Genomic DNA, 24193 nt, shown 5'->3' with positions numbered 1-24193 from the left:
AGGAGAATCAAGAACTCAAGTCATATTTAGCTTTATAGCAAGTTCATGACCAGCTGGGGAACATCTCAAAACACAAATAAAATAAAACTCAAATAAAACAAAGTAGGGGTTGGGGATTTAGCTCAGTGGTAGAGCGCTTGCCTAGCGAGTGCAAGGCCCTGGGTTCGGTCCCCAGCCCCGAAAAAAAAGAAAAAAAAAAAATAAAATAAAACAAAGTAGGAAAAACCTCAATAAAAGTAAATACAAGTGCACGTATTTAACCTAATACTTTGTTTTCTATCTGATCTGGAAAACTAATAGAGTATCAGTTTGTTTTTGGACATATAAAAGGTATAAAGGAGAAAGTGAGGTGGAGTGGGATGAAGTTATATAGAAATAAAGTTTTTACAGGTGGGTGAATTTGCGATAGTATAAATTCAATCTGGAGGCAATAACACTACAGTGACTACAAAGAAAATATCTAAATACACAAAACAAAAAGAAAAAATGTAATTTAAGTATTCCATTAGAAAACATAGAAAACTATAGTATGTGATATAAGGGACAAAAAAATCAGTAATTATTTTAACTATAAGCAGTTTAAACTCCCCAATCAAAATAGATGGCAGAAAAAGTATTTTAAAAATGATTTAATCATGGGCTAGAAAGATAACTCCGTGTTTAAGAGCACTTGCTGCTGTTCCAGAGAACCTGGATTCAGTTCCCAGCATCCATCTGTAACCCTCACAACCATCTACAACTCTAGTTCCAAGGGGTCCTGCGCTGTCTCCTGACCTCTCTGAGCACTAATCATGTATACAGTGCATATGTATACATGTAGGAGAACCACATGTATACAACCATACATGTGGTTCATACATGATTCAACCATACATGTCCACAGAAGACTGCCTGTGCAAATGGCAATGGAAAGGGTCAAGAGCACTGTTACACGAGACAAAACAGCTTGACTGAAGGAGGATGTAACAGAGGGGTCTGTTAACAAGATGGTACAGTTATACAGTTACGACAATTATTATCATCGCTGCATCTCAAACAGACTACAAGAACATATGAGGCAAAACCTGACAAAACTGAAGGGAGAGGCACAGCTCTGTACAGATCACGGGAGACGGTGCCTTCTCTCAATGAGGACAAAACAAGCGGAGCGTGTGTGAACAGAGGATCTATGCAATAAAGAAAAAAACAGGGACTCTCAGTCCATATGCAAGGAGACCTGCTGAATTGCCCAGAAGGACAAAAGGCCAGCAGGGGCCCTGGAAGAAACAAAGATTAACCAAGCCATCTGGAAAGACACTCTAACCCGTTGAGCTGCCTGAAGGCTGTGCAACGTGCTCTGAGATTCCAGCTTGTATGAGCAGTCATCCATGCTTTGGTGGACTTTTGTTGATGTAGCTCTCTGAGTCATTTCTGTTCGTGGAAGACCAGATGGGTAAGGGCCGGCATAAAAACACCATCAAAGCCTGGACACTATGGTACCACCAGGACCCAGCTATCCTACCACAGCAAAGATTCTAACACATCTGAATCACTGGGACCCAGCTTTCCTACCACAGCAAAGATTCTAACACATCTGAATCACCGGGACCCAGCTATCCTACCACAGCAAAGATTCTAGCACATCTGAATCACTGGGACCCAGCTATCCTACCACAGCAAAGATTCTAGCACATCTGAATCACTGGGACCCAGCTATCCTACCACAGCAAAGATTCTAGCACATCTGAATCACTGGGACCCAGCTATCCTACCACAGCAAAAATTCTAACACATCTGAATCACTGGGACCCAGCTATCCTACCACAGCAAAGATTCTAGCACATCTGAATCACTGGGACCCAGCTATCCTACCACAGCAAAGATTCTAGCACATCTGAATCACTGGGACCCAGCTATCCTACCACAGCAAAGATTCTAGCACATCTGAATCACTGGGACCCAGCTATCCTACCACAGCAAAAATTCTAACACATCTGAATCACTGGGACCCAGCTATCCTACCACAGCAAAGATTCTAACACATCTGAATCACTGGGACCCAGCTATCCTACCACAGCAAAGATTCTAGCACATCTGAATCACTGGGACCCAGCTATCCTACCACAGCAAAGATTCTAGCACATCTGAATCACTGGGACCCAGCTATCTTACCACAGCAAAGATTCTAACACATCTGAATCACCGGGACCCATCTATCCTACCACAGCAAAGATTCTAGCACATCTGAATCGCAAGAAAATAAACTCAAATCTAATCTTATAAAGGTAGAGGTGGGTGTACCCTCCAGAATGTACTACAGACCTGGGACACGAGTCTCAGGACTCAAAGGGAGGGACCTTAGATGAATGCCCTACAGTGGGGAGGAGGAACCTGAAGAGGCCACCTCCCGTAGACAGACATGGCGCCCAGGCGAGGGACGGGGCTACCCACTCATCTCAACATTTTTGACCCAGAATTGTTCTTGCCTAAAGGAAATGCAGGGACAAACGTAGAGCAGAGACTGAGGGGAAGGCAGTACAGTGACAGGCCCCACTCAGGATCCACCTCATGGGGGACAGCAATGCCTAACACTATTGCTGATGCTATACTGTGCTTACAGACAGGAGCTTAACAAGGCTGTCCCTGAGATACTTACAGTCAACCACTGGACTGAGCTCGAGGACCACTATGGAAGTTAGGAGAAGGACTGAAGGAGCTGAAGGGGATTACAGCCCCACAGGAAGAACCACAGTGTCAACTAACCGGACCCCTCAGAGCTCCACAGAGACCAACAAAAGAGCACACATGGGCTGCTCCTTGGCCCCTGCTACATACCCAGCACAGGACTGCCTTGTCTGGCCTCAGCCGGAGGGGATGCGCTTAGTCCTGTGAAGGACTAATGCCCCAGAGAAGGAGGATGCTAGAGGGGTGAGGTGGGAATGGATGGGTGGGTAAAGGGGAAGTGGAATAGGGTGGGGTGCTTGTGGAGGGGAAACCGGGAAGGGGGATAACATTTGAAATGTAAATAAATAATTAATAAAAAAATAAATTAAAAAAAAAGAAGAAAGTTCTTAAACTAACAACCCAACTTCACAACTTAAGAAGCTGAAAAAAAAGGAGATGGTTAAAGAGGTGGTTCGGTGGTTAACAGAGGGCTGTTCTTACAGAGAACCCAATTCAGTTCCCAGCACCCACGCAGAGGCTCACCACTACCTACAATTCCAGTTACAGGGACTCCAGTGCCCTTTTCTGACTTCTGCAGGCCCTAGGCATGAATATGGCACACATACATACATACATACATACATACATGTAGACAAACACACACATAAAATAAATGAATCTTTAAAAAAAGAGAATAACCAAACCCAAAGCTAAAAGAAAGGAAGTAATAGAGATCAGAATACAGATAAACAACAGAGTATATATAAACCAACAGAGAAACCAATAGAGTCCTTTGAAAAGATTAAGGAAACTGGCAAACCCTTAGCTCAAATGGTCTAAGAGAAGAGATTCTAATTAAAATACAAAAGTAGGAATATTATTACTAATTTTTAAGAAATTGAAAAAGAGACTGAAAAACTACCAGGAAATTTGGCAACCCAGATCAAACAAATTCCTGGAAATAAAACTTACCAGACTGAAAAGCAAAGCAGTGGAAAAGCTGAACAGATCTCTCTGTAAAGAAAAGCCCTAGCCTAGTCACATCACTAATGAATTGGCCAAACACTTAGAGAAGTAGCTCCCATGTTTCTGGAGACTTTTCTAGACACTGAAACGTTCGTGACTAGAGACAGCTGACATCAATGAGCTGTGGAACATTCTGCATTCCATAACGCAGTACCAAAGAGACGGCTCTGGCCAGTCAGCCAGCCCTCCGCCTCTTCTCCTCACAGCCCTACTGTCACACTGCGAGACTCCTGGCCCCTGGCCTGTGCACTTACTTGTCCCAGCTTAAGACCTGTTGTTCTCCAAGACCCTCTGTCTCAGGGCCTGCCCCCCATCCTGCCCATGGAGCTGCCCCTCTAAGGAGCAGGCCCTTCTACCTCCACTCTTGTTCAGTAGACTCCTCGTCACTCATCCACAGCTAACCACACTGGCTCTGCAGTGTCCGTGTGTGCCCTGCCCTGACACAGATCAGCATTCTCTCTGCCTGTCCTTATTTACACCTGCTCAACTGACCCTTCCATTCATGTTCAGAGACGTTACGTGAGCAGGCAGGATCAAGCTTGCTGTGCACTCAAGGAAAAGCCTGAAAAATACATCGCAACGAAATGCTGGTCTGTCTGCACTCATCTCACAGACCAGTGCTTGGAGGAAAGGCAAGCATGTATATGGGAAGGCACCATCATGAGTGTTCTAGAACCACCCAAACCCTCCCCCAGTTCCCCTCTCCTAGCTGCACTCACCAGAGAATATGTTCTTGAGGTTCTCCACAGCTGCAGCCAGCTGGCTGTGCTGCACCACTGCGTCTTTTACGTCCTTGAGACTCTCGATGGTGTTGATGCTCTGCCTCCAGTCCTTGCTCACATCAGCCAGTGACTGCTGGATATCCTTGACATCATTCAGTGCATTGTGCAGTTGGCTTAGGCCTGTGCGGACGCCATCTAGTTGAGACTGGATTGCGGCCTAAAGGAGATACCACGCAGGTAAGCAGAGCCAATGACAGCCATACATGATTTCCTGAGGAATAGTTTTCCAGGGAGGATCACGTTCAGAAAGAAACATTTAAGGGGGACAAACACACCAATTTTAGGGAGAAAAAAAGACAAGAGAATAATTTAATGGCTCGTACAGTAACTTTTTTGTTTTATAATACTGCCTGGGAAGAAAACAATGTTATATTTTAAAGGTAAAACAATATTTAAAAAGATTCATAAGCAGAAAGCAGAGAAAAAGGCAGTTTCGTTCAGGAGATTACAGAAAGGAATAAATTTCAAAAGGAATAGATTAACAAAGGGGAATAAAGATTCGATTATATCCAGCTCCGTGAACCTGCAAACCCTACTTGGATGGGGAGAAAGCAAAGACCAAACAGCCCAAGTGACAAGAAAAATAACCAACAAAATTACAGTAACCAGCAAACTGCTCTCAACACTCAATAAAAAACAATCTTCATTCTCCAAATAAAAGACACAAATTAACAGACTGGACGGGGACACACACACACACACACACACACACACACACACACACCCCAAGATCCAAGTGTCTATTATCTTCAAGAATCACACTTCCTGGGCAAGGATAGTCATAGACTGAGAATGAAGGACAGAAGCTGATTTACTTTAGAACAAAGAAAAGCTGAAAAGAAGGTCCTTAGCTTGACTTAAATAGAGTAAAGTAGACTTCAAACAAAAAATGAGGCCACTATTCTGAGATCTGATTAAGTAGTTTTAAAACCAAAACTAGTCATAAGACATAAGGACCAATCCGTATTATTAATTAAGGAACAATCCATCAAGAAGATATAACAATTGTGAATAAACGTACCAAATAACGGGTCTCATGATTTTATAAAATACTACTAGATACAAAGGGGTAGACAGGCCCTGATAACTTCAATAATCATTTAATTAAAAATCCCACTGTTATCGATAGGTCATCTAGACTAAAAATCAATAAGGAAACCTTATTGTTAAATTTCACCAAAGAGCAAACGGACTTAAAGCTCATCTACACACAGGCAGGCCGAATTCACTGGCACTGCAAATGAATCTGACCTACAAAGCTAGCACTCAGCTTCACAATGGCGCTTTTATAACTTGATGTTTTTATATGACCTTAGTATTTTATGTTGGGCTGCATTCACAGCGTCACGTAATAACAGGTCAGACACACCTGATTTTACAAAGTATTCAAGCCAACATCTGAATAATATACATTTTTCTCATCAAACTATGGAACTTTCTCCAACACAGATCCCTTTTTAGTCCATATAGTAAGTTTGTTTTAACAAATACAAAAAATTCAAATAATTTCTTATATCTTATTAGATCACAATGGAATAAAATAAGCAATCAACAGCAAGACAGATCACAGATAATATAAAAATAATTGGGAGACTAAGTAAAATAACCTCGAACAATCAGTAGGTCATAAAAAAATCAGAGGAGAAATTTAAAAATGCTTTGTAAATGAAAATAAAAGCAGTTTATCAGAACCTTTAGGATACAGCTAAAGCTATCTTAAGAAAAGTTCACAGCTTTAAATGTCTACATGAAAAAAATCAGATATCACAATCTTATTAACTAAGGATCTAATTCAGGATCTTAGAAAAACAAGAACAAGGTAAATTGAAACAGCAAAAAATAATAAAGATTATGATCAGGATGAAATTAATACAATGGAAATTAAAATGGCAATACATAGAGTCAACCAAAGAGTTAGTTCTTTGGAAAAACAAAGAAAGATTGACAAAATAACCCAGATGGGAACAAAGGCCCAAATTAATAAAAATTGGAGACGGCAAGGGGACGGACAATACATACCAAGGAAATCCAAAGGCTCATTAGGGAATAATTTAATGCTATGGTCCCAAACTGCAAGATCTAAGAAATGAATAAATTACTAAATACAGATGACCTACCCAAATTACATCAAGGAACATAAACAAACACGCCTGAAACAAATCACGAGATAGAAGTAGTAGAGAGTGGCCAAACAAGATCTAGACAGATCGATTCCTCATTCAACTCAAGAGCTAATACCAACACTCCTCAAACTATTTCAGAAAGCAGAAAAGAAACCCTACCAAAATCATCCTGTGAAGACACAGCAGTAGTCTAAGGATACAACAACAACAACAAAGAAAACTGCAATAGGGGCTGGGGATTTAGCTCAGTGGTAGAGCGCTTACCTAGGAAGCGCAAGGCCCTGGGTTCGGTCCCCAGCTCCGAAAAAAAGAACCAAAAAAAAAAAAAAAAAAAAAACTGCAATAGACCAACCTTCCTGGTAAACGTAGAGGAAATAAAATTACTAACAAAACACTCATTAAACCCATTGCTTGGATTTAAACGCAGCTCCACATGATAATTCTCGCCCCGGCATCACTGTTGAGCCGAGGGCCCATGGGTAAAGAGCTCACAGGCCTCAGAAGAGAACTTACTATTATTTTGCTAGAGGGACAGTGTTAAAATCGATTCCCACTGACTTTCTTCACACAGTAGATCCACGCATTCCTCCATCCTCACCTGAGCAGCTTTCACTTTCAGAGGATGACGTTTAACGCAGAAACGCACAACTAGCCAAGGTGCCGAGAATAAAAAAGTGTAGAATGCTCAGCCTAAAGGGAACATATCTACTGTATCTAACACCACCGCCTCAAAAAAAGTTCAGTCAGGGACCATTGCGGAAGAGGTGACAGACAGTGTGTAAGGGCCAGAGGCAGTGAATGGTCACACAGACACATCTAGATACAGTAGAGCAGCTGCACATATGAACTCGGTGGCTTTGACAGCATGCACGACACCTGTGCAAGCCCAAACCAGACTGAATTCCAGCATATGGAGGGAGCGGGGTACACAGTCCCATGACTAGCAGTAGAGAGGTTAGCAACTGTTACCTGCTGGGAAAGAAAGCTCAGTTTTCTCTAAGAACCTGACACTTGGTAAGCTGACTACACGCCAGTAGTCATACAGTAGCATACATCTAAGAATGTCTGAGCAGCAGAAACTGGTTTTGGAAGGTTGTTGTTTTTCTTTTTTTAGAAGGACACAACGTTGGTTGGATAGAGAAATGGAAATGGATCTGATAAGAGTCAGAGAGATCAAACTCCATACCACATTGCAGACAACTGAAAACTCTCAAAGAGCTAAGAGATATGTAAAAACAAAGCAGTAAGAAAAAGCAATCCTATAATTGTTATAGAAGCGCAAGACTTCAAAATATATTCAAATCAATTCTAAGCAGGAAAAAGAATATTTTAGGTGTTACATGTCTTGTTCTCAGATTATACTACTAAGCCAAAACACAAAACCAGCATGGTGCTGACACGAAAACTGACCCCCAGACCAATGGAACAGGTTAAAGATCCAGGAAAGAAAGAAAATGCATTACAACTACAACCATCTAGTTTTTGATAAAGGTATCAAAACCATAGTTGGAAAGATACCCTCTTTAAAACAGTGCTGGAGAAACTCAGTATCCACATGCAGAAGAATAAAACTAGATCCCTGTAACTCACTTGCACAAAAATCAATTAAAAAATGGACAAAGACCTTAACGTAAGACCTGAAACGCTACAGGAAAACAGAGAAACAGTGTAAGCTATAAGCATGGGCAAAGAAGACTTGAAAAGAAGTCAAATATGCTCATGAAATAATCGCTAAGAGTTGACAAACAGAACAGCAAGAAATAAAAGCTTCTAAACAGCCAACGATACAACCAAAACAATGGAGAGTCAGCCTGCAAAACAGATTTTTGCCTTCTCTGTATCTAACAGGGAATTAATACCTACCATCCATAAAGAACTCAAAATTTCAACACACACACACACACACACACACACACACACACACACACACACACACTCTCAAATCTCCATTAACAAGCAAACAAATTGAACACACAGCTCTCAAAAGAAGAAATAATGCAAATGGCCAAAAACAAAAAAATAAGACCCATGAAAAATGTTCCACATTATCCTTTAGGAAAATGCAAGTAAAGCTATACTGAGTGTAGGTGTGGTGACACACAACTGTAAAGTCAGCATTCAAGCCCTAAAGCAGAAGAACTACTGTGAATTTGAGGTCAGTTGGGCTACGCAGGAGTACAAAGCCAGCCAGGAAGTGCACAGTGATATCTTGTCTAAAAACATCACACACACACACACACACACACACACACACACACACACACACTCAATCAAACAAGCAGAAATTGATAGATAAAAGTGCATTAATATTCTACCTCACTCCAATCATAATGGCTATCATTAAAAAAGACAAAAACAAAACGTGGGAGCCAGGGGGATGGCTTGGTGATCCAGAGCACTTCCTGCCCTGTAGTTCTGGCTTCAGTCCCCAGCACCCACATGGTGGCTCACAACCATCCCCAACTCCAGTTTCTGGGGGCACCTAATGCCCTCTTCTGACCTCTGTAGACGCCAGATAGGCATATGGTACATGTGCGTACCTGCAGACACAACACTCATATACATAGAATGAAATAAGTGAATCTAAAAAGAAAATTTTTGTTGTTGTTTGTTAAGTAGAACAAATGTCAACAAATGGTAAGAATGATGTGGGGGAGGGGAACCTTCTTTACACACTGTTGGTTAGGCTGTAAACTGGGGTAGCCAATGAAATCAGTATGGAGGTATCTTCAAAACAGAAAACTACCAAACCAACCAGCTTCATCGCCCCCAGGTATATATCCAAGAGTAAGTCACAAGCCAAAGAGGTACTACAAGCACATCTGTGCTTATCGCTGTACTGGTCACAAGAGCCAAGACACAGAACTGCCTAGAAGTCCATCAACAGATGAATGGATAAAGTACACAATAGAATTTTATCCAACTGTGAAGAAAGAGGAAATTAAGTCCTTTGCAGAAAAATAGATGAGAAAAACTAGAGATCATTTTCATTAAATAAGTCAGACTCAGAAAAACAAATCCTGCATGCTTTCTTTCAGAACTGTAGAAACTAGATTTAAGTACACACAGAGAAAAGCACACCATAAAAGCTAAAGGGGGTTATGAGCTGTGAAGAAAAGCGTGAAAAGAGGCTAGAGCAGTGGTTCTCAACCTTATTAATGCTGCAGCCCTTTAATGCAGTTATTCACGGTGTGGTGACCCCAACCATAAAATTATTTTTGTTGCTACTTTGTTTTGTTTGGTAGGTTGGCTGGTTGGTAGGTTTTCGAGACAGAATCTCTTTGTACAGCCTTGGCTGTCCTGGAACTTGCTCTAAAGAACAGGATGGCCTTGAACTTACAGAGATTCACCTGCCTCTGCCTCCCAAGTGCTGGTATTAAAGATGTGCACCACCACCACCCAGCTCCTTGCTACTTCGTAACTGTACTATTGTTATTATTATGAATTGTAATGTAAATATGTGTTTTCTGGTGGTCTTAGGGGACTGACCTCTGTGAAGGGTCACTCGACCCCCAAAGGAATCAGTATCTACAGGTTGAGCACGTCTGATCCAAATGAAAGGAACTAGAGAAAACAGTAAGAGAGAAGACAAAAATACCAGGTTTCCTTTCATCACACACACACACACACACACTCTCTCTCTCTCTCTCTTTATATATATATATATATATATATATATATATATATATATACATATATATATATATATGTATATATATATATAGTCATCTGAGAGGAGAAAACCTCAGTTGAGAAAAATATTCATATAATAGGGCTGGAGGCAAGCAGGGTAGTGGGGAGCAGAAACGTAAGACAAACGACTCTGTACCATCATTTCTATCTTACCTTTAGCCTGGCCTCCACAGAGGCCTTCTTCCGAGCCTCCCTTCTGCGATACTGCTCCACTTTGTCCAGCTGGTCTGGGCGCTGAAGCATCCCAGCCACCCTTTGGACTGCTGTTGCAACAGCCTCCAGGTCTGTCTCCTTCATAGTCGAAAAGCAGGCAGAATCTTTGCACATGTCATACCACAGGTACACTACATACACAAAGGAGAGGGGATGTTAAAATGAAGTGATGACTCCACACGTATGCAAAGGTCATGTGATCACCGTGTAACTAATGGAGAATTTCTATATTTAAATTAGTAAACCAGAAATGAAAGCTGAACTTGGGTCATAAACTCCTTAACAAAACTGCAAATCTTTAGAATTCAATTGCGGGAAGAGTTTACCTTAACAGAGAGATGCATGGATATCTCACAGGTGCAAGACAGTCACACACAGAGAATATTTATATAGGGACTATGTCAAAGGCATCTCCAACACAATTCTTAGCCCTATGAAAGATCAGCTTTTCATTCCTAGAGCTTTCAGCCCATTGCTTCCCATGCCCATGGGGTCGTCACTGGAAGACAGCAACTATTACATACACCTCAGCAGTCCAGTGGGCAAACACGAGTTTTAGGACTCCCTTTCTACTGTTCTGGATACCCAAGATTCCACTTCTTACTTTTTAACACCTCTAAAAACAAAGGGAAGACAGCAAAAGGTACATATTGTCCTTACTTGAGTAGTTTGTTCCCCTTAAGCACAGATGTTCAGATACTAGGTCAATCAGCCTTTAGGCTGAGATCCCATACTATCCTAGTCATGGACCTACACAGGCTAATTGATGACTTATCCAGCAAATGAGGGAATTAATAACATTATTCCCTTTGATTTCAGCTACTCAACATCCACAGATGTGATAAAGGCCAACCTTCTGGAACTCCCTATTCCCATGCAGTTTCAGAAAACCACTAAAATCCACTGTGCGTTTTCAGTCATGTAACTTCTCCCTGTGTATCTCTCTCTTTGCATTTTTCATTCAAATGGAACAGCATTTCGAAAACTACCTCCATCATCTGACTATAAAATTACACATACCCAAAAAGAAAATCTGAGCAGGCCACAGAAACAGGATTCCACAACCACTTCTAACGGGGCTGATTCATTGCAGGCTTTGTTTTTTTGTTTGTTTGTTTTTCTCTTTAGTTATTCTCAGCATTCCCAACATTAAAACTTGTATAATTCTGTTTACAGGGCTAGGTATTAAACTCAATATCCAACCACTCCCGCTGGCAGGTGAAAGGCAATGGCAGTGTTACAAGCCAGATGCAAAAGGAGAGCGGACAAAAAAACAAAAACAAAAACAAAAAAAACAAAAACAAGCAAACAATGCGGGATCGCCACCAAATCTGTATCCAAAGGCAGCTAAAGGACTGTCAGATTTCCGGTCTCAGGGGCAAAAGGGAACTCTGAGGGTAGAAGCAGAAGGGACCAAGGCGGGGATAGGGGGTGGGGACGCACACGGAGGACAAACCCAAACCCGCCCAGGGACCCACAGCAGAGAATGTCGCTTCCCGCCAGAAACGTCGGCCGATGCTGTCCCTCGCCAAGGACAAACCCACTGAGGGGTACACTGTGCCAGAGTTGAGGGCCCAGCGCCCCGCCCACCGCACGGTGACCCAAAGCTGTCAAAGCAGAGCTTCCTCACCATCCGCGCAGCTGCTTCCACCTCCCGGAGCCGGACCGGAAGTGTGCAGCGTGGTCAGTTCCGTTTCCGGCGTCTGGGCGGAAGGACGGGACCTGGGTAACCTGGAAGGCGTTGTGAAGGACGTCTTTCGGTAGATTCTTTGCGAATTTGTCCTGTTCCTGGTGACACAGTCTCAGGATCAAGAATTACGGATTCAGGCCTGGCTCCGCCCTTTCACGTTTGGCCCTCTGTCGCCCCTCTTTTCTTAGTAGCATCTGCCGTACCCACCCTTTTCACCTGCTTAGGTTTGCCCTTGTTCAGCTCCTCCCTGTAGCTACCTTGGTCTCGCCACACTTCTCCGTCTCTTAACTGTGTCTTGTGTTCAAGGTTCCACTACTTATATTTCGTGTATTTATTTCTTCTTGCTGTCTTTGCCCTCATTCCCCAGAGGTTTCTGACTGCTATTAGATTTCGAGTGTTCAGGACAGTGGAGCCACCGAGAGTGGCTGCTGCTGGTAGCTGCTTACACAGCACATAGAAGCTACGAAGAAAACAAAAACAAGGGGCTGGGGATTTAGCTCAGTGGTAGAGCGCTTACCTAGGAAGCGCAAGGCCCTGGGTTCGGTCCCCAGCTCCGAAAAAAAGAACCAAAAAAAAAAAAAAAAAAAAAACCACAAGCCAAAAAAGCAACTGATGGAATTCCTCCAGCCGAAGGAAGCAGTGAAGCATCAGGTCGCCGCGGCACCTAAAACAGCCAGAAACGTGGTTCCCCTACCTCTGCAGACCCACAGACTTTCCTACCCTGGTATGAACTTTTAGTAAATTCTTGGCGGGTTTAGATTCTTCCACTCACCCATCAGGTATGACAACTCTGCCCTGACAGGTCTCCCCACCCCCCTTTTCTGCATACACTTTTGTTAAGTTGTGTGCCTACCCATAACATCACTACAAAGTCTGGATCTCCCAAGTCAGTGGATGATGGGGCAGGTCTTCAGCCAATGAAAGAACAATGTAGGTAACCTGTCATAACCACAATGCAAATTATACGATGAAGTCAGTCTTTTGAAGATGCAGACCTTAGTGTAGGAGTTGCAACTGGGAAAGTGCCCTGGCCACTTAGTTTGAGATAAAACAGGAAGAATTTCAGCATCATGAGTGTTTTAACTGCAAAGTCTGGAGGCACAGCTACCAAGACAAGGCTGCAGTTTTTCTTGGTTACCTTATATCTAACCCTAATCTACTACTCATTATGTAGGGGAGTGTTTAGCCATGGTGTTCCCTAACAGATTCAGTTAACTAGCCTAGTTACGGGTGAACTGCTTCAGGAAAGGGCTCAACTTGTTTCCTTTCAACTAAAAACATAATAATGAATAAATAAAATAAGAATCTTGGGCTTAGGGGTTGGGGATTTAGCTCAGTGGTAGAGCGGTTGCCTAGCAAGCACAAAGCCCTGGGTTCAGTCCTCAGCTCAGAAAAAAAAAATTGGGTTTAGTGTTTGGCAAGCCACAGAGTGACAGAGCTCAGGGAACACTTGGGGGTCATTGTTTGAATATGCTAAGCATACTTTTGAATGTACAGGAGAGTTCATAGGCAGGCATAGGAATAACCAGGACCAAGGTAGGGAAGGAAAAAAATGAAGCAGTGACTAACAGTTCTGCTGCCCTGGGAAGAGTGTCCCCAAAGCCATTTTTACACCCACCCAGAGAAAGGGAGAAGACATGTGTTCCAATGGTGAAGAACAGACAGAGACTCCCTCTAGAAACCCAGATGATCACCTCAGAGCTTCCTTGGTGAATGGGTGGCTTCAGAAACTCAAACAGCAGAAATGATCTATCCTGGAGATGGCTATGCTGGCCCTGGAGTAGAGAAGACTGCCACTTAGGAAGAGTCCTCAACCTGAAGAGTAGTACAAAGGCCTAGCCTTTGGCAAAGAAATTCTAGACGGGCTCCTTTTGGGCCCCCTCAATCTCCGTAGAAGTTGAGCCTTGATGTGGCCCAAACCTGTTCTCGTTCTCAGAGGCCAGACTTCTTGATGAGCTACACAGTAGATGTTATTAAATGTGCACCAAAGATAGAGAGGTGCAGCTTCCAAACAAGTAGAAGGGAGAAAAGGAAGAGAACATGGAGGATTTCAGACAGCAGAGAAAGTGGGGAAGGGGAGACTTGATACTGCAGAATTGAGAACAGAGTGGAAAGTAGAAATATGTGCAAGTAAGTGGATTAAACAAGTTGTAACTGTTGTAAGAAGAAATTTAAAGCATAAGGAAACAAAGGGGTTAGAAGTGGAGGAAGTTTTCTCACAATGGCCAATTAAGCCTGGAAAAAATTGTGGATATTGACATTAGCATCAAATTGCCTAGGATTTGTCAAAAGCTGCAGAGACCTTTGTGAAAATACAAAGCACATAGGGCATAAAGAAAAAGAGCCCAAAATGTGGTATTTATTGCAGGATAAAAATATCCTTGAATGGAAAGATCCCCCTGCCGTGCCTTCCTCACTCTTCACAGGCAGTGTGGGTCTGGGGCGTCCTGGGCACATGAGGGGGTCCTGACCCCCAGTGAGAGCAGAGGACCCAAGCCCAGCTCTTAATTTTAACCTTTCAACTTTTTACATTTATTATCCCCTTCTGCCATCCTAGAATGTGAATCTAAAACATTCTCTGAAGGAAAAGACACACAGTCTCACACGAAATGCATGGAAACATGAGGTTTATTTTACACAGGTTTTGCCAATGCAGTACAAACCACCGCATGAGAAATGCAGTTGTATTCTCTGTTCAAACAGAGCACCAGGAAGAGAGCACGGACAGCTGGGCTGCAGTGTATGCTTAAAGTTCACTGGGTCCAGATCTTGAGGACTTTCCCCAGCAGGAACTGAAACTATAGGGCACTATGTATTTATTCCTCCCCAGCCCATCTCTCATTGTATTTAATCTTGGATAATTTTTAGCCATATAGGTAAAAGCTAGCTATCACAAAAAGCATGAGCCTGGAGTCAGTGCATATGGTGAGATGCTAGAGTAGGGACGACCTCGGTTCCTTCCTGTGCAAGCTGACTGGAGGCTCGTGATGAATGAGCCAAAGTGCAGGTCTGGGAGGTTTGAGCGTCCTTAGACAGAACTGGCACCAGGTACCCAAGCTCGCCGTGTGATGTGGTGCCCCCTCAAATACAAGATCTGCTGAAATGACATCCAAGTGCAGAACTCAGGTCCACAAAGCCTGACCTGCAGGGAAACCCAGGTCCCAGTTGAGCTGCCACATATGGTCAGTCATCCCCGCAGGAGTGCAGATGAGGTCCATCTGAAACGTTCAGAGTACCTGAGCAGACAACATATGGGCTTCACTAGGGGCATAGCCCTTCTTTGATTACATACAAAGAGGATGGAGATCTGGCTAAAATTGATAAATGTGTAGTAATGCACTTTGTTTTATTTTGTTTGAGACAAGGTCTGATATAGGCTTGAATGGTTCATCGTCTGCTTCAGTCTCTTAAGTGCTGAAATGCATGCCACCATGTCTAATTATGTCTCTGAATTCCACCTTCAAGGACCCTTTCCCTAGCTTTCTTTCACTGGCTCCAGGACACTCTGTAAATGTTGTATACATTGCAATGTAACAGTCTGCTGTGTTCTCTGCTCCTTGTAGGGGAAGTGTATAGGACAATGAGTGTTGCTTAGCATGGGAACATAGCTAAGTACTTTCACAGAGAAATACAATGGCAGACACTTGAGTGGTTGAGCATGTCCTTAGAACAGGAAGTGTTGAGGAAAATGCGAATTCTACCTGTTGTTAGTCATTAATACCCATAGGGTATGCTATGCTTAGCAGAAATGTATAAGCTGGGACTGGGGCAGTTTGAGGAGAGGAGGGATACAGGTGGCTGGGCATAGGAGGAAGAGCTGGGACACCATGCTGGCTTCAGGCTTTAGGTAACGGGGAAGCTGGACTGGAGGTATGTGCATGCCTTACATCTGTGACAGCACAGCCCCTATCTTGCCCTTTGAAAGTCCTCTGTGGGCCAAGGGACAGAGAGAGCACAAGGCCCTGGGCTCTCACAGTGAGTATTCTCAGTTCTAGCAGATCTTTAGTTGTGTTTTTGTCCCATGGTGAGTCTTCTTGAAAGCCAGACAGCTCAAAAACTGGGCAGAAGACCTAGTCCGGCCCACCCAACCTGATTCCAATAAGGTGATAGGCATCTCCAGACATCTTCTTTCACTAAGCCAGTGGCCGAGCAATGGTATCCTGGAGTCATGGCTAAGGGAAAGAAAATCTATGCTGAAGAGACTACCTAGTAGAATTAGCCATAGGCCTTTCCAGCAAGCTCCTGCTATTCCTAAGACCTCAGAGGAAGTAGCATCAGAGATGGATGTCATAATTCCCTGAGGAAGACTTTGAACCAAACAGACAAGCAGAGCCTTTTCCTGTTCAGTTGATCCTGTGCTGATGGCACAGGATTTCTGGTCTAAGCCCTCCCTTGGAGCATTCTCTACTGCACCCCCAGCCACAGTCATTTTGCTGTGGTTCCTGATGACTCTTCCTTTCTGTTTATACATGATACCCACATTTCCTACAATCAGAGTGCATTGTCTTTACAATTCCAACAAACACTGGCTGCCTTTTCATCCCTAAGTCTCCCTGGGCTAGGAACGGTTGCCTGGGCAATGTCTCTTCATCAGTATGGCTTCACTCTTTTCTGTGTGCTGTGCTCCTCTGGTTCCTGGCCTAGATACTGTAACCTCTTTATATGATGTACTCAGGGACGCAGGTACATAAACCATGCTCAGTGACCCACAAAAATCTCCATGGTATAGGATATTTCCCTGACTATCATCGTACAAAGTATGGCCTCAGTTTCTGACTAATAGCCTCAGAATTCCTGCTGCACACAGGCAGGAGGTATAGCAAGCTTGGACACCAGAAACACATCACTTTGACCATCAGTCGAGCTCTGCCCAGCATAGAATACTGTTAGCTACTTCCTTAAACATTTTAGCTTCTCAAAGTGAAATGCTGTCCACTTGAGCAGATTGAGGTTTATGCACGAGAATTCTCTGAAGTCCTATGTGATTCAGAATGCTCTGTTGCTAGGCTACACACAGGAAATCTCAGCCTCACTCACTGAGTTCTGTAAAGAGTATCACTATAAGAATATCTGACCATGTTCCATTATCCAAGGACTGAATTTCCAGCAGAGCAGCAACTCTAGGGTAGGAAAATCCCATCAGATCCTTTGGATGGGATCACAGTTATAGAGGCATTCTTAGGGAACATCCTGGGCACAGTCACATGACCAGGAGCAGCCCATGATGGTGAGTCCAGAGGCTCACGCTTAACAATAGGAGCTCTGCAGTCTTGGTCCAAGGAGGGATGCTGACTTTCACTGTGGCTACACATGAAGAGGTGATGAGGAGGCTCTGGACTCAGGCAGGTGCAGTGTGCAGAGTAAAGAGGAGCATGCTCCCTACAGGACCCCACAGTGTCTCTGCTGTGGGGATTAGTCCCCAGCATACCATGCCCACGGTGTGGGGTACAGACCTGCTGCCTATAGTCAGGCTCTGTTTTCAGATGCATCCTGGCAGGGAAACCAACCAGATGTCTTCTGGTCATGTCGCCGGTTCCCAGCCACACACAGCTAGTTGTGCTGGCTTCAACTATATCCTGGGACCCAGATTCGTTCTCCATCTTGATTGGCACTTCCAGTGACAATACTGGATTGCACGGGGTGCCTATGTTCACTGGCAAGCTGGGCAATTTTGCATCCTCTGTAGAAAATCCCCTGGCGGTGAAGCACTGCATTCCAGACAGAGGGATCCTAGAGCCCAGACTTCCCTGGGGGATATGACAGGTGGAAGGATCCACCTGGCCCTGGTGGATATCTGGCAAGGGTCTGTTCATCTGACTGCAGTAGGTACCAGTGGGATGGTCTAGGGACTCCCTGAAAGAAGCCATGTTGCTGGCACTGAACATGCCTTGACTTCCAGGGTAGGGCACACAGGAACCATGGGGCACCAGGCATGTGGATGGCTCACTCTTACTGGGCTGCCGAGTTAGCTTGGTAGTGCCCTCCTGACTTCGCTGCTCTGTGCTCCAGTCCAGGTGCCTCAAGTGTACTGGTGTCTCCAAGCCATAGCTGTACTTGTGCATCTCCCTCTGCCCCCGGGCACCAGGGGATCTCCTTAGTATGTGCTTCTGATCGTCCTCTTCTCTGTCCCTTCAGAGAAAAGACAGCCATTGGACATAGCACAGAAGCCATACTCTTACCCCTTTAGGGGCCCAGCCTCTCTACGAGTGGATGACAACTTAGTATGATACCAGTTAAATCCCAAAGGCAGCTTCAGATCTTCCCAGACCATATTGACCTTTTTAGCCGCCTGTTGTTAGTCCAAGGGACCAGTGAAAAGCCTCGCGTGCTCTATCTTGCTTTCTTTGGCCCCTAGGTCCCCAGGCAGCTGCTCTCCTTGCTCCAGGAAGGCATCTCTGGGCACGGGTGAATGCCGTACACCAGTCATATGATCATGACTAAAATGATACTATATGATATTCTCCAACTAAAAGAACAATCCTATGGTTGACCACAGGATACTTTGTGGCTTCAGGACTAGCACTGGTGTGCTGAGAGATGAGGAGGGGCTACCTAATAGTTTTGTAAAGAAACCCACGGTCAGGATGTGAGAAGGAAGGCAAGTGTCAGGTGGAAGAAGGGCTGTGACCTGAAAGGATTGCTGAGACAAACATGCTCCTCCCTGACTGCTTGCTGCCTAGGCTGAGAGAATGTGTAAGCCATGCCTATCCCATTCTGATATCGACCGTGATTTAGCTGAGAACTGTGCAGTCTGTTACCACTTACCCTGAAGTCCCCTTGGGGTCCAGCAGGTCAGGACCACCCCTGAGGCACAGACATGAAGACCTGGCTAGAGCCCGGGTCCAATGGCTCCTATCTGTTTGTCCCCTGAACAGTGAAATGACATTTTCTCCATTGCTCCTTCCTGTTTGGGTTTAGAGAGGGGAAAGAAGTCACAGTGAGGACTACTGAGCAGGTGTGTTCTCAGCAGTGACCAGGACCAGAGCGACAGCAGCAGACAGTTAAGTCTGTAGCACTCCCTGCTAGTCATGGCATCTCTAGGGAATACACAGAGTCCTGCAGGCATGGGGGGCTCTCCCAGGAAAAAAAGCACTGTGCCATGGAGAAAGGCCGAGAAGATGAAGTTTTAGAAGTACCTGCTAAGTAATTGAGTTTGGGATGCAGTTCTGATTCACACAGACTTGTAACAGCTTTTGCCCTGTGAAGACCAGATAACAGCATTAATGTAGGTTGACAATAAGAGAACGGATGGAGTCAGCGAGACCCCAGACCCCACTGCCCAGACCTCCTGACTTACACTCACACCAATGAGTCTGTCAGGAGAAAGCTGAACAAATGAACTGCTCTTTATTCCTAGGTCACTCTCAAAGGTTAGACAACTGAAGATCACTTGCTCAAAAGAAGATAGAAATTAACTCTTACACCTTTTATCTTTATTTTGCAGAGTTTTTTTTCTTATAGAATTTTTGAGGTCCAATACAAAACTAATTAATTCCTTCAGGAGTTTTATGGCACATAGGTGGCTTTTAGAGATCGAATTTTCCTCCCCTCCAGAAGACCAGAATAAAAATAAAATTGACCCTCGTGATCCCAGGAAGTTATTATCTATACAATCATCACAACAATGAATTCGTGATCACCAAGCCACTACCCCCAGGGTAAGTATGGAGGTGTGGGGTGTGACGAGAGAACGGGCACTTGGAAGCTGCTTTTATTAGAAACTAAGCCCCTCACAAAGTAAGGCCAGGATGGAAGTCTGGTGTCCATACCTTACCTTTGCATCTGAACTTACCTATGTACATAGGTACATGAATCAGTCATGGATCTAGGAAGTGGGAATATCCGTCCTACTGTCTTTGGGTTATTATTGCTGTAATGAAACGCCATGACCAAAAGCAACTTTGGGGGCGGGGGAGGGGGTTATCTCACTGCAGTTCCATGCAACATCATCATCAAAAACAGGGCAGGAACTGAAGCAAGGTAGGAATTTGGAGGCAGGAGCTGATTCAGAGCCCTGGAAGAGTTCTGCTTACTGGCTAACTCATCATGGTTTGCTAAGCCTTTTTCATATACAACTGAAGGACCATCATCCAACGGATGGCAGCACCCACAATGGGCTGTGGCCCCCTCCCCCATCAATCACTAAGAAAAGGCCCAACAGTTGGACCTTATGGAGGCATTTTCTCAGTTGAGGCTTCCTCCTTTTCAGATAACACTACCTGGTGGTTGTCATAAAAATAGTCAGTATACTATCAAATTCCTCTTAAAGGCTTAAAACACAAAAATAAGAACAATGGCAGTGTCTTGCCAGCTCTTTACTGCAGTGTGTTCCGTGTTCTTTTTCTAAATAAAACGGTTTTTAAAGACAGGGTTTTTTTGTGTAGCCCGGGCTGTCCTGGACTCATTCTATAGACCAGGCTAGCCTTGAACTCATAGAAACCCACCTGCCTCTGCCTCCCAAGTGTTAGGATGCATGCACCGCTGCCGCCACCACCTATCTCTGTGTCTTGTTCTTAAAGGTGACTTGAAGTCTCTAGTCATTTCCCCAAACCTGCAGATACCTCAGATTCCAACAACAGGGGGTCCTCGTAAGACAGACTGTCCATGATGGTAGGGCCGAAGCTTGAAGAAATATTAACTCTATCTTGAGATCCAGTTTGTCTTCTCAAGCAATAAGGATTTCTTCAGACCACTTTGCCGAACCAGAACCGACTCAATAGTTAAGCAGATTACCATGCCTTGAGTAGAACTTCTTAATCACACATACCTGTTACCCCTACTCCAGTTCTGCCTCTCTTTAATCCAAAAGCTTATGTACTCGGTCCAAATATGGGCCCTTTCATATCTTCCTGTCTCCTATATACAAGAGCAGTGTCTTCTTCTCTACATTTATCATTATGAGTCTCTTAGATGGACATCTTCGGATGAGTGGTCACATCTGACCTGATAGGGCTACTGGAGTCATAAATTTTGCCATCACATAATATTTAGAATAATTTTAAGTCATCCTGATAAGTCCATTTTGCTTTTTGAAGGAGAAATTTAGGTGACTTGTCTGGTGATGTCCCTCTACTGGGTGCCAGTACTGGGCTTCAAGCTCTATCTGCTGGACTCACCCCAGAGTCCTCTGTGCAGTGTACTTGGGGTCTGTGAGGAGCTGTGAGACTGAGAGAGAGGGGAGCCTGATCTGCTGAGTCTCTGCTGGGAATGCATAATGTACTCTCTGAGAATCCGATTTTCTCCCTGTGTACCTCTGGGCCCTGACAGAACTGTAGCAAGTACTGATTTGGAGATTTGAAATAAATTTTAGCAGGCAGGTAAAAGAATATGGCAGGCCAAAGATACAACTAGGAACACCCAACACAGAATCCCTGTTAAGAAAGCTGTGAGAGGCATAGCTGCTCCTGCCTTGACGATACAACTGCCCCCAGAGTCAGTCCTCAGGGCCCGGCACTGCCATCTCTGCCCTGCAGACGTGCATTGTGCTGTGCTTACTGATGGCAGTTCTGATTTCAGCTCAAAGCACAGGACGTAGAATCCTGAACACCAGGTACTCCATAAGCGTTTCAATATTGTGCACAATACGACACATACGGATAGGGCTGCTGTCTTCAGAAATCCTATAAATCCATCTAGGTATTTCCTTGGAAAGGGAGCAGCCTGCATAACCAATGTGCCCATCATGCCCCCAAGACAGTGAAATGGTACCAGAAATCTCATTTTCCTTCTTGGGATTAAAGGTTGCCCTAGAAGTCTCTTTCCCAGTCCATTTCTGAGCACAGCATCAGTGCTTCCAGGTTCTACAGCTACAAAGGCTGTAACCCTCTGGGACCACCATTTCCTCGTCGGCCTTGTCGCTCCCCACAGTACAGCCTTCGTGCAGCCTAGTTAAAGGCCTTTAAAGGCCATTTCAGAAGGCAGTGCCCGTACTCCAGGCTCTCCTATTCTGACCTGAGGGTGTCCACATCCTGGGACAGTGTCACTAATGAGCCCTCCTGACCCATGGCTCTGTCCTTTCCATGTATCATTGGCTGAAAGGGAGTGGCTCCTGCTAGCTCTGCACCAGACCCTTTTTTAAAAAATCTTTTGTGGCCTCTCTGCTGTAGCCAAGACTGAGTGACCAATCTGTGGTTTAGTCCTAGACCATAGGCCCCCACCCCAGCACTCTTCCAGCAACCAAAGCCAGAGAAGACCACACAGTGCCTCTAAGAGAAGAGCACTGTGGCTCTGGCTAGAAATAGGGTCAGGGTTACAACTGAAACTGCTGGTTCAATTTTCAATAGATGGATAGCCCTTCTCCATTTTCACTGTTTATCCCAAGGCTTGCTGTGTTGACTAATGTAACGTCAGACTGAGACATTGGTATTCACTGGAGAGGGAAGGTGAGCAGCTTGGTTCTGTTTTAGTCACTAAAGGACAAACAAGTGACTGGGAATTAGGGTTTTCTGGCTTTGTTTTGACTACTACTATTATAGTGAACAGGAGAAAACATTGCCTACAATCTGTGTGGGGAATTGTTGCACAGCAGTTTCTTCCTAGATTAAAACCTTCCACCTCAGAGGGAAACTCCTTAAGACATAGGCTGTAAGAAGAATATTTAATGACAGGATTTTTACAGGGGAGGAAAACAAGATGTTCTAAGGGAAGGTAAAACACTTCATACTGTAGGGAAGATAACAAAGACAGGAAGTAAATAACTCAAAATACTTCCAGGAAGACCCTGAAACTGAATAGATTCACTAAGCAACTCCAAAAAGTATACAAGTCAAGCTGCCTAGAAGACCCTCATACAAACAGAGCTGCTTAGAAAAGGATCAGACCAACAGAGCCACTGGGAAAGGCAGCTCTCTAACCCATTGAGCTGCTGTAGAATGCTTCAGATTTCCAGCTTTTGTGAGTTGTCTCTCATGCTGGCGTGGGTTTTAGTGATGCAGCTGCCATTGAGTCATTCTGTTCCCATGAGTAACTCTCACTTATATTCCTGTTAGTAACCCTAAACAAACTCATTGGTCCTCCAAGTTGGACTTTGCGGTCTCCATGCTTTGGTCTGTCATCAGGTCACTGTCTTAGGTGAGTAGACATTTGCTCATGTCTCTCCAGAAATCAAATTCAGAACTGGGGCATTGCTGCCTTCCAATTCCTCCTGACTTCATACTCCCAGATCACCAAATCAGGTAGAACGTAACTTTATATCACGCCCAGAAATGGTCCAGAAAACTAGGTGTGTTTTTTACTTCTGAAAGCTGAGAAAATGTCACAAAGCTGGTGAGACTAGGCCCTAGAAAGTTGGCACAAGTTCCACTATCACCTTAAATGTGCCCTCTAGACATTTACTTGTGCCCAACACCAACAAACTGAGGAGGAGGGAGCCCCTATAGAGGTGACATGCTATTTTGGCCTCTCTCTGGGGGCTGAGCCTGGAGGTTAAGGGCAGCTTTAGAGGGATTGAAGTGTGTGGTGCTACAGTTTACATCAATTTTGAAAAGATATCTTTCCCTAATAGTTGCCAGGTACACTGTGAGGTGGTTTTAAAAATATCAAACTGTATATTTATTATTTACTGGGGGAAAGTGTATAGAAATTACAACACATGGGGCATCTTGCTGTTGTAATTCAATGTTATGATGTGACAATTCATACTCACCTTGAGTCCATCGTGACCACAATGTCTGCCCTGTGCTTTGCCTTCAAGAATGCACTTTTCATTTTCATCTCAGTCACAGAAGGCAGCACTGGCGCCACAATGCAAAACAAGGAGAGCCGAGGAGGCAAGGCTGTTCCTGATGGTGTCTTCTTCTTCTGTCCAAACAGGAATTTTAGTTTTCCTTGGAACTGCATAGTCTGGTGTTTTAAAGAGACAGAAAGACGACATGCTGTTCACAGAGCCGACTCAAGTGTGTGAAGGTAACTTTGTAACAATACCATTAAGCAGGTCTAATCCTAAAACTTTAGGAAACACCATCCCTCTACTATGTAGTGGAGCTCAACTTCCAGGGACCAGCTCTGTCCTAGGGCTACAGTTC

The 24193-nt window shown here is 44.2% G+C and overlaps 2 protein-coding genes across 5 annotated transcripts in view; both read right to left on the bottom strand.

The window, feature by feature from the left end:
* Window positions 1–12155, bottom strand: part of Exoc3 (exocyst complex component 3) — a 30818-nt gene extending 18663 nt beyond the window's left edge. Inside the window, exons 1-3 of one of the 3 annotated variants that reach the window (XM_087630939.1) lie at window positions 11501–12155; window positions 10421–10611; window positions 4389–4608 (exon numbers count right to left, since the gene is read on the bottom strand). In XM_087630939.1, the coding sequence (XP_087487065.1) occupies window positions 4389–4608; window positions 10421–10594 (394 nt within the window). In that variant the 5' untranslated portion in view covers window positions 10595–10611; window positions 11501–12155. 3 annotated transcript variants of the gene reach the window in all.
* Window positions 12156–14780: 2625 nt separating this feature from the next.
* Ahrr (aryl-hydrocarbon receptor repressor) overlaps window positions 14781–24193 on the bottom strand; it is a 95602-nt gene continuing 86189 nt past the window's right edge. Inside the window, exons 8-11 of one of the 2 annotated variants that reach the window (XM_087580354.1) lie at window positions 23815–24011; window positions 19307–19368; window positions 18936–19074; window positions 14781–16342 (exon numbers count right to left, since the gene is read on the bottom strand). In XM_087580354.1, coding sequence (XP_087436480.1) covers window positions 16162–16342; window positions 18936–19074; window positions 19307–19368; window positions 23815–24011 — 579 coding nt within the window. In that variant the 3' untranslated portion in view covers window positions 14781–16161. 2 annotated transcript variants of the gene reach the window in all.

Source organism: Rattus norvegicus, chromosome 1 (assembly GCF_021556685.1).
Source record: "Rattus norvegicus strain SHRSP/BbbUtx chromosome 1, alternate assembly SHRSP_T2T, whole genome shotgun sequence".
NCBI classification, from domain to species: Eukaryota; Metazoa; Chordata; class Mammalia; order Rodentia; family Muridae; genus Rattus; species Rattus norvegicus.
The sequence above is the reverse complement of the archived record's forward strand: the minus strand, read 5'-3'. Positions and strand labels throughout refer to the sequence as shown.